This window comes from Mycetomoellerius zeteki, unplaced genomic scaffold, assembly GCF_001594055.1.
Source record: "Mycetomoellerius zeteki isolate Tzet28-1 unplaced genomic scaffold, Tzet1.0 scaffold228, whole genome shotgun sequence".
NCBI classification, from domain to species: Eukaryota; Metazoa; Arthropoda; class Insecta; order Hymenoptera; family Formicidae; genus Mycetomoellerius; species Mycetomoellerius zeteki.
The window spans coordinates 1,753,203-1,765,017 of NW_017257203.1; the positions used below are offsets into that span (position 1 = coordinate 1,753,203).

At 33.3% G+C, this 11,815-nt stretch overlaps 1 protein-coding gene across 1 annotated transcript in view; it reads left to right on the top strand.

Moving 5' to 3' along the window:
* Positions 1-999, top strand: part of LOC108723211 (transcription initiation factor TFIID subunit 1-like) — a 22,497-nt gene extending 21,498 nt beyond the window's left edge. Inside the window, exon 4 of the mRNA XM_018448772.1 lies at positions 826-999. Coding sequence (XP_018304274.1) covers positions 826-999 — 174 coding nt within the window. The remainder of the gene's footprint in view (positions 1-825) is intronic.
* Positions 1,000-11,815: the final 10,816 nt, after the last annotated feature.

Consider the following 11,815-nt stretch of genomic DNA (forward strand, 5'->3'; position numbering starts at 1 on the left):
CGCCGGCGGTAGATCGCGAGGGGCGCGAAATCGCGAGGTGTCCTCGAGGCAAGGCAGCCTCGGCTCCACGACCACGGCCAGCGACACTACCGCGTCCGGCAACACGACGTGCTCCAGCTCGTTCGGCGGTGCTTCCAGCAGCGCGCCTTCCAGCACGGCGACCAGCCCGCAGCGCGCCGCTCTGAGAAGGTCAGTGGACGAGTTTTTTTCTTTTTTTTATCTTGTAATTGCGTCTCTTAAACGGCATCTGCAATGAAATTTTAAGGTGTAAAACTTAAGCTTGGAACCTTAAGTAAGAAATCGCTCAATTACAGTCAAACGTGGAGTTTTTTCCTTTTTTTATCTTGTAATTGCGTCTCTTAAACGGCATCTGCAATGAAATTTTAAGGTGTAAAACTTAAGCTTGGAACCTTAAGTAAGAAATTACAGTCAAATGTGAGGAGAACGACATCTATAATTGATCATTTTCTTACGACTGACTTAACGCCTAAGTTTTACGTCTTATCTCATTGTAGACGCCGGTTTGCGTAGGTGAGAAAACTTGCTTTTCTGGTACAGATAGATCGATTCTGTACAGATATAAATAGATATATTGTACTACTTCATGCGTGACATTCGTGAGACTTAAACAGGAAACTTGCACGATTGTTTCTACTTTTACAGAAAAGTGAGATGCAAAACAGTAACAGCATGATAAACAACGCGTAACACGTATGACATTGCGTTTCTTACGTGATTGAGAAAGCTTGCCGATCTTTTCGCGCGGTAGAGATACAGATAGATTGTGCTACTCCATGCGTAAAATTCTCAGACTTATGTACACAGGGTGCCTTCCATTTAGTAACACAAGTCGACACAAGTATCGTTTTGTTTTCCCTACTCATGGAATGCAAAAAAAAGACAGACGACAAGTCGACTTGTGTCACTAAATGGAAGGCACCCATAGAAAAAAAACTTGAAAGAGGTTTCTACCTAGAAAAGCGAGATGCAAAACTATAACGGTATACATGGTAAACAACGCGCGATACCGTATGACTTGCGTCTCTTACGTAGTTGAAAAAACTTGGAGATCTTTTTGGTAGAGATACTGATGGATCGTGTTACTCCATGTGTAAAATTCTTTAGATTTACACAAAAAGTTTGCAAGACTATTTCCATCTTTAAAGAAAAGCGAGATCCAAAACTGATATAACGGCATGATAAACAATACGTAATATATATATGACATAAAGAATGGTTTTCCTTAACTCCTAATGGTTGCATCATTTACTATAAATCGTGTCGATATAAACCCATAAGGATAGTAATCTCTGCGCGGTAGCTTGAATTTGTTGCGCTGCGCTATTAAATAGCCAAGAAGCAATGGTAACCCAATTCCGCGAATTAAATAATATTTTGTTACTTTTTATTTCACGTGGTCCAAATGTAAATTAATACATTTTTATAGTTACACGGAAAGCTTGGTTTTAACGAAATATTTAAAAATTTAGCTCGACACGGATCCGAAAATAATTTTATTGAACCATCAAAATAATTATGTAGAACATTCAAACTGATTGTTAAGATTGTCAAAATTCTTTGCAGCATTGCTTATCACGCTTGAGATTCCTATGTAATTATTTTGACGTCCTACAAAATTATTTTTAGATCCGTATTTAGTTAAATTTTTAAATACTTCATCAAAATCGGTCTTTAAAAATAAATGTGTAGTTCGAAAAAAATTGTCTAAAACTTTTAGAGTGTATTTATGATGTCAAACAATTAGACTAGAGAGAGAACATTATCTTCGCACATTGCGATTCTTCCTCGATCGATTGTCCCCGTTAGGCATGTTTTTACCTTGAAAATCAGTAATCCTTGCTTTTTGTTCAAGTTAGTGTTCTTGCAGAGTTGTACGTAATTGATTGACAACAGTATCAGAAACTGAATATATTGACCATGATGTAAAAATATAAGGTGTTTCATTGCGCATGATGGTAGTGGGGCTGAATTCGGAGCAGCCAATCAAAATTTAGTCTCAAATGGCAACATATAAAGACCATCGCACGAAAAAAAATTTTATTTTAGTCGCAATCGCAAAGTCTTAATCAAATCGATCAATTACAGTCAAAAATATGATTATTACAGAATGCTCAACCATAATTGATCGATATGCTTATGATCTGACGATTAAAACTTTTTTACTTGTGATGGCCTTAACTTAATCTGTCGCAGATCATAGGAACCACATTGCTTTTTCCATTTGCAACTCTCTAATTGATCAACATTGCGCATCTCAGGAGCGAGACACCTTATATTCTTACATCACGGTATTGACGATCCGTGAAGGAAGCTGCGTGCTGCCTTTATCTGTTAAATATTACAAATATTTCCTACGAAAGTAATTCGATATGTTCAATGAAATATAAATTCAGTATAAAAAAAATAAGATAAAAATCGAGCAAATTAACAGTGAGTTGTACAGAAAGTTTCTAACGATATAGATATTTTAGTAATAAGTAATGAAAGAAAATTATCATGAAAATTTAGCATCAATGTGCGAAGTGTAGAAACGTATAATGCGGTCTTTAAAAATAAAGATCTGTTATATAAAGTAAAGAACTGTTTTATGGTATAGACGTTTTTTTCATTCAGTGTTTCATCTAACGGTCCTTGACATGACATGGTTGTGTTGTCATACATCTCAACTGCAGGATTCGTTCATCCGCAATGCGTCAGAACATCCCGTTTCGTCTCTTTCTCTCACAGATACTTTAAACTGTGTACATTTTTTTGTACACATTCTATCAGTGATATACACTGTGTATTATTTTGTATTCAAATAGTCGATAAAATCTGCTGTAAAATATCGTTGATAGAGAACATTACACGTGCTTAACCGGCCATTTTTAATTGCTCTGGCAAGTCACACCAGTTACCCACATAGAATTCTATAATAAATTTATCAATCGCCCAAAGGTAACTGTAAATTATACCTCGTTTTCCATACAAGTTTAACGAGTTGATGCCGTTTACGATTGATGCTAAAATCATAAACGCCGTACTCTTGATACGTTCATTTATTCGTAACCGACACTTTGCAAGAGACTTCATGAGATATCAAACATAAGCTACGTGCGAAACATAATTTATCGTGTCGAGATGAAACGGCAAATGTTTATAATTGCGAGAGATTTGCTGCCATTAATCTCCGAGTACTTTCTGTTAGTATTATAGACACTTTATATAGACACTTTATTTAGAGATATCTCTGTTAAAATTGTTATTTTTAGATGATGATGACAAATGCAAGATATCTCGATTTGCAAACAATTCATTGTCATTAATGCCACTTTGATGTTTCAAACGACACATTTCACAATCAGTGAAGAAATAATTTTGTTCAAATATATTCGTGCAAAGCTAAATTTGAAATATCGGATGCTGGTGATAAATTTAAAACAATCCAACTGGTCGATTCACTTATGTCCATTTCTGCTAATATATAATTTAATTTGAATCTCGGTTTAATTTATTCATCTTTTTCTGATCTGCCAAGAGCTAGAAAAGAATAAGAAGTATGTTAAATGGAGATTAAAATTAATCCATATTGGTTCATATTGGTAGAAATGGACTTTTTAATATTCATATATAACATTCTAAGAATATTGTGTTTTATAGGATTAGTCAATCAATTCGATCCACCATAATGAATCGCGTGAGGTAAAAGATTTCGTCAAGACTGAGAAGGTCGACGATCTCAAGCGTCCTGAAATTGTTTCGCTGTCGATGAACCGTGTAACTTGTTGCGTAATCCGCTCTCCTGAATGAGCAATCAAAATTTATCGGTGATGACGGAAGGAACCAGCGATTTGTGCGCTGAATTTTCCGCTCAGCGTGAAAAGTAACGGTTATTTTCACAACGGAAACGTAAGATACTGCTTTGTGCGATGTCTGTTCAGACGTGTCTACATCATACACTCAAAAAAGTGATCTTGCAGTTATAGCGAAAATTATCTAAGTACGAAAAATAGTTAAAATAGATAAATTTCTAGCAAGTACTACGATACTGGATATGTATTGCATCTAATCATATAGGTGACAGAGATAGAATTTAGATTTGTGCTATAAATTCTATGCGTATGATACATAATTTTTTATCAGATACAAAAAATAGCTATAATTCTAGCTGGAGCAGCAAAATATTTTTTGCGTGTATATGAAAAATATGGTGTTTCGCTGAAATATTTAAAAAAATTTAATCAGATTCTGCAGAAAGTTTTGATACACTGAAAAAAAATTTACTACATATTTTTTTGAATAGTAATAAGTAAACATTTACTTACAATAAATAAATATTTATTCAATAAATAAATTATACTTAAACAAAATTAATGATTTTTGTATCAAATAAATACATGTTTGTATTTAGTAAATATATACTTATTGTTAGAACTATTCAAATAAATATTTATTAAAAGTTAGTATTTTTTTCATTGTACTCTACACTCCAAAAAAAATATTCTGCCAATAAGCGGAGAATTCCTTTTAGCATTTCCTCTGAGCAAAAAATCTTACATTAATTTTACATTAATCAGGTACGTGTATTTATAACATGTATTCATCTATAAAAATGAGGACATATGAGCTATGATCAAAAATAAATTCCTCTATAGAAAATTCTATTATAATATAACTCGAATAACCTTTTGAAATAAAAGGATACACAAAATACTAGCGGCACGCTTACTTGTTAGAAGAGGTTTGTCATTTACGTGCTACAGTAGTACGCGTGCATGTTAGTACATGCAAGACATTCTTCTAGTATTGAGAGGATCGCAATCCTAAATCCTAAATCCTATATCCCCTTTAGGGTTATACGAAATTCCTTTATTTTGTAGAGTATTCCCTTGAGATCATATATAAATGGAAAATCCTCTGACATTAATACGGAACCCTTAAATGGCAGAATATTTTTTTTTTTTGGGTGTAGGAATTAATATAAGCGCTTTGCATATAATTATTTTAATAATACTATTAAAATTATTTTAATAATTATTTCAATGGTACAGTCTAACAAAATTATTTTCAGATCTGTATCTACTTATGAATTTTTAGATAGGTATTTTAGCAAGATCGTTTTTTCCGTGTACGATTAATGAATTAATCAATTATTGGGTTGACAAGAAATCTCTATCCGTGATCGAGAAGAATAATACGTTCGACGGAAGACATCTCAAGATCTTCACGCGAGCCTGTCGAAATCGATGAAATCTCGATTTAGCGGGGTAAGCACGTGCGGATCACACTTCATACATCGAACGGGATCGATGGCCATCTGCCAAGAGCGTGACTCCTCTTCGCTCGAGGTGGACGAGCGCAATGAACGCGGCGATTTCGATCGGTTCGTGTTCCCGTAGAGTCCATGAAACAGCTTCCCTGTCAATGAACTGTGTTGAGCTGTTTCTTCGTTCGTGGAAGCTGCGATTATCTTGGTATGGAGTTCTCATCGAGAGCGGCAAGCCCAAAGAAACTGACCGTTCCCTTCGGATAGTGATCATCGATCGTGATAAATTACTCCGCTTTCATTAAAATTTTTAATACAACTACAAATGTGCCGCGATTATCCTCGTGTACATCACGTTTCTGTAATTTAACCCGTCCTATATTTTCGGGGGATAATAAATCTGATTATGGCGTGGCGAACAATTGTAGAATATACGTTGGAGTATTCACATTGAATCTTATTTCGACATTTACTACAAGAATTCTTTTTATAATTATTTCGAATCGTGAACTACCTCATGAAAAGTCGTTATCTCGTATCTCTGAATTTTTCAGAGTATACGAAAATTACCGTATTTGATGAAACGAAATGATACGTCTCGAAAATTAATATGATTTCTCCTCCAAAAAAATTTAATTAACTACCTACAGTTTTTAAGATGTTTAGATTAACATCAAATTATTAATATTCTTCTAAGATGCTTATTAGCATAAAAAATTATTAAATTGTTTATTAATTTAATACGTGGTATTACTATTTTAGTTCTGTTCATGATTGCGTTCTAAAACCGAAAATGATTTTGGTGTGCGATTTGCAGAATTGGATACGTATAAAAATTTACTTCGAAATATTTAGGCATCAAGCTCCACTTCGGCCGAAAATATTCTAATATTTCTTTAAAATTTTTTATTTTAATCTCTTTTTAAGTGAAAATATTGAACAAAAATCTAAAATCAGGATTTGTATTCTTAAATCGCATTTCGCGATGTTACATATTTTTTTATTGTAAATCAAATATTTGTTTTCGATAAAAAAAACTCATTCTCCAGTTTTTCGATTCGAGGGAATGTCGACAATGTGTACAAATACGAGTATTGCCGAATAGTTGACATGTTTGAAAGTATTTTGTGTCATTCCTCTGAAAAATGTTTAGAGGAATTTAAGAAATGTCGTTTGATATTTTCTCTGTAGCATCAGAGAAAGAGAGAGAAAAAGGAGTGTGTATTCACTCTCGAGGCTCGAGGTTATCACATGATATGAGGCGTTAATGAGAAATCTGAGTCGCGATACAATTATACATGCTAACAACGCGTTCTTTCATAATTGCACGGATTCTTCTTCGACAATGGTCGTTGTATTTGGGTCAGTCGGTTGCTACGAGAGTAGGCAGTACCGGGTCGACGATGGTGCGCCGCATGTAAGTTACCGTAACGGTATATCGACGATTATAGCCGCGAGGATATCGCAGTGTTGGTGTTCTACAGGGTGTTTCCAAATTAAATGGCAAAACTTCGGGAGCGTGTAGAGGAGTAAAAAACTAAGAAAAAAAGTCCTATGGACATATGCTCCTTTTTGCTTTGTTTCGCAGGAAATCACGAAAAAAGAAAAAAATATATTTAATTTATTATTTTAATTATTTTATTTATAAACTTTTTAATGAAGATTTTGTTCGAAATGTGCACCTCTTGCAGCAATACAAGCATTGCATCTGTCAAACACGGCTCTTGTAGCAGCCAGGCCTTTAAAGCATTACCGTTGCAGAAACCGTATACAAAAACCATATCAGCATATTCACTATTAGAATACGTACGCGGCATATTGCAAAAGACAAAATTCATCTACTATTAAAGGCTTTCAAAGAGCGACTGACAAATTCATAACAGAAAGTGGAAAATGTAATCAAATATGTCGGTGCTAGATATGGCAAGAAATGTAAACATTTTTTTTCGATTTCTCTGATGAAAAAAATTTCTTTGATTTATTTAAACATTATTTTTTTAAATCAAATAAAAAAATTTATTTGATTTAAAGAAATTATGTTCAAGTCAAAGAAATTTTTATTTTAACCGTATAGCAAAAAACATTTCTTTGAATTGAAGAAACTTTTCTCTGAATGTACTCGAGAATTCCAATTCCATGACGTTGAAAGAGAGAGAGAGAGAGAAGGGGGGAGAGAGATATCTGTTTCTATAGTCGGTTTGTTCGCGTCGTATGCTCCAACAAACGCGTTGGAATGAGTAGGAGTTATGGTAGAAGCATATTGAAACATGTTGAAACAACAATTCTTGAGTATCGCAGTAATAAGATAATTCCCTAAAATAATCTCCTGTGAAATATGAATCTCGATTCCGAACGGATTTCATTTTACACTCGAGTAATTTATCAAGTGTTCTCGTCTGTCATTCTATGAAAACGCACGAAAAAACGTGTGGCATGTCGCCTTGTTGAGATAGTCGCATTCGGTCATTGCACTTAATTCTTTGTGCATACTTGCTTTTCCCGCCGTCTCTTCTCAGTAGTCCTATTGATCTCGGCGCGAGGGTCGTGTGTCGTGTCAACTCAAACGGCGGCACTCGACTTTAGCATGTATGGAGACAAGCTTATAAATTCAATTGTAACTCACCTTTGTAATCCAAGTCACAAATCTTTTGATTTATGTGTATTTATTTCATCTTGAGATATCCTAATATATGAATATTATTCTAATATATAGTATATGAATATTAAATATATATATAATATATATATATATATATAATATATGAATATATAACTTTTATACTTATAATCTGCGGATCTTTTTTTGACGTTTGCTTATTAAAAAGTCATTAATTATTTAATAAGCAAACAATTAGATAACAATTATCTTACTAAGAATTGATTTTCTTTGTGATTACAAAAAGAATAAGAATTGGTAGGTTATGCTATCAATTACTATTGAAATAATTACGAGATACCTAACAATCTGTCAGTTTTTATTGGCAAATATTGAATGTGCAGATAGGTTCAGTGTTCTGAAATGGAAAATAAATGTAGAGTTTTGAAATAAATATCATACAATATGTACTTAAATCAAAATATCATATTATATTCTTTACAGTCTCTGAGAATAATCACTGGGGGTGAGGGGGGAGGAGAAGATCACTTTTCACCGCAATAAATATGTCAGTATTGTAAAATAGTTTTGTATGAATATTTTTTTTTTCTTTTTTAATAACTATATTCTTTACGAATCTTCAAATATGCAATTCCTTCAAAAACTAGCAATAAAAAAGTGTTATATTAACTAAAATCTTCCTTTTTTTTAAGTATTGTAATAATAAACTACTTAATACGCGCGATTATTCCGTTTAATATTTGTTTGTTTTTACTTAATTTTTTCAGAAAATTGTAATTAAGTTTATATATCCATAATATTCTCAAATATTAAATATTATAAATCGGAAAACAATAATATGTAATATGTTGTTAATAATATCTAGTGATTTTAATTGGAATATAAAAACACTCTATGTGATCGTTTATGTAAAAAAAATCAGGTAACTACTTCTGAGTTAAACACATTTTCATATATATAAGAGCATATAATCAAAATTGTCAGAAAAAAATTCTGTAGAAATTTATAATGATTATTATTATAACAAGATCTTTTCTAAATACGGTTATCGATGCCTGTTTTTACAGAAACCTGTTTACCTGTTTTCATTGAAATATCTGGAGTCAAATCTCTGATGAGATTTCAGACTCTGGATGAATTTTAGCCTTCAGGTAGACTTCAGGTAGATTTGTGATGAAAGTTGAGGTTAAAATGACACTTAAAGAATAATGGTAACCCGAAATAAAGGACCTCTGCGTGCGCAGATTATATCTATAGGCTAAAAGCAATTTTCTACTTCCATACTGGTATCTTTCGTAGTATACTTTTTGTCGTTGTATAGTGTAGATCTTCCGTCGTATAACACGGTCCAGTTCAGCCACTTTCACGAGTGTCCTTTGTTTTTCGGAGAATACCATATTATGTCCGCGTGTTCAACAGTCGTGAATTTTATTACTTTACTGTGTAAACTTATCAATGATTATGAATCAGTTGGGAGTAATTATGGCCGACGTGTACGAATTGCTCAGATGTCCTCCGGTCGTGGTTGAGTAAGCATTCACTGATACTTATAAATTAATGTTTTTGTAGAAATAATATTATTTATAAAAACGTGTAAACTACGTTGCACAGAACACATAATTTTCATATTTTTTAAAGAAATTATAATTATTATTATGCTCTCTTTCAAACAAAACGAGAAATTTTAGTTTAGCGTAACATTACATTGTCTTTTATGAATCATGGGTAAGTTATTTTTTATATATATATTTTAGAATAACCTAGAAGATCTTTCGATATAGATATATTCTAGAATAATCTAGAAGAAGATCTTTCGAGAGATAGATATATTCTAAACGATTTTTTATTTCCTCCGAGAATCGGAAAATGGAATTAAAAATAAACATTTTAAACAAACATCTTAAATAAGCTGACTGAATTTTAACCTAACGTGGTTGTTGTAAGAAAGCTTATCGAGGCTTATTTATAGAACTATCGGAATACTAATCATTCTTACATCGTGTATGCGTGCAAAATATGTACAGTTCAAAAGAAAATTCCGTAGCAACCATACTACGAAAAGGTTAATGGCGATATTAGGGTCGGTCATACATCTATAATGATATATTTGTACTTATTGATTATTTCTCTGATAAAACATTGAGATTGCCATTCTCTTTCCAAGGTAAAGCATACAAGTAACCCCAAGCATATCTAATCTTCCTGAATTTTTTTTGCTCATCTTTTTGAATACTTTTCCATCATCTTCGTGAATCTTTCCCGGATACATCGTTAAAAATAAAAAGTTAATTTTAATTTAAAAACGTATAGTGGACTTTCTCAGGCACGCAACAAAAATGTTAATTTTAACATTTTTGCATGTTAGAAAGTCCACTATACGTCTTTAAATTAAAATTAACATCTTATTTTTTTTACAGTATACATATCAAGTAGCTTAAGTTACAAGACAGTTTTTTTTTATATATAACGCTCAAAGGTCGAATGGGTCTTTCTATAATAATTCGACATACTGAAACTTTTATCAAAGAAACCGCACCCGTTACGATTTCGCAATTTTCGATGTCTGTATAAGCATCGTCTGATCATACCGCTCGCGTATGTAAAGCGTATCCGGTGTACTTTATGTTTTACACCTGTCATGAGAACAGATGATTTTTTGAATGAACGCGCGTCCAGATGTCCAAAAAAAAAACGTATCAATCTTCAAGAGTGGAGAGTTATTATTTTAACGGTAATTTGTTATTGTATTTAATACTGGAAAGTATTTTATGTGCAGAGGAATTATATTATGTAAAAAAAATCATAATTCCATTTCAAAAAGTGGATATGATCTTCATATCTTTTTGGCGTTTCCAACTAGAAGAATAACAAAATGATCAAAATACGTCTATCTCGAAACCGTTCCACTTTCATCAGAAATATTTTCCGTATCTTCCATATTTTTTTTTAAATATTTGCCTGAATAAATTGAAATGGGATATTCTGTATAATTAACAAATAATAATCTTATGAATTTGCAGATTTATTTTTTCCATGCAAATTATGTTCTTCATAGTTAGCTATCTGGTAATTTACGACTTCACGCTCGAAGAATTTTCCATTTCCGCGGACTTTCGTTCTTTGCGGACTTCCGAAACTTGAGTAGCTCTTTGCTCTTTGGAGGATGAAGATCGATGAAACATGTGGAACGTGAAAAAGTGAATCGGTCTGATAGCCAACCTGACTAGGCGAACAACCGGTTCTCCATCACGCTGTAATCTTGCTTCTCCTCCTTCTAGAAACTTTCCCCACGAATTTTTCGAAATTTTTTCCCGATTCCAATCGGATTTCACTTTGTAAGTTATTGGATTAGTCGGGGTTTTAAATTTTTCACGATAATAGGTGGAAATCAATAACCACTTCTACGTGACTTTACAGAGAAAGAAAGGAATATGAAAAATACGCGTTATAAAAAATTTTATCATTTGTTAAGATCACTAGACTTATCCGTTCTCGTATTGAATCCTCATTAATTTTTGCGAAAGTTTTTGTCGAGTTTTCGTTGCATTTGAGTAATGGAAAAGGAACCGCGAAGCACCAATGCGGTCGACAGGAGAAATTTACGATTTGCGATTTGTCAGCGTGCATTTTATCGCGTCCGCAACGACTCATCATGCTCGGATAGCTTTTCAAGCGCGTGTCCGATTCACGATGCGCTCTTTTCGTCCGATATATGCGAGAGATTTATCAGATGTAAATTTCAACAAAGAAATTCTCGAGACTAACGTGTTATTTCGCGTTTCGGATGGTATGTCGAGATGGTATTCCGTGTCCGCATATCCCGCGTGCCTTGAGAGAATCCAATTTCATAAAGACGGTCTTGCGCGATTTCATTACCGCAATCCACTAATCCCTCCGCGGATTGTCAGCCTCGTTAAATTCTCGATAGATGT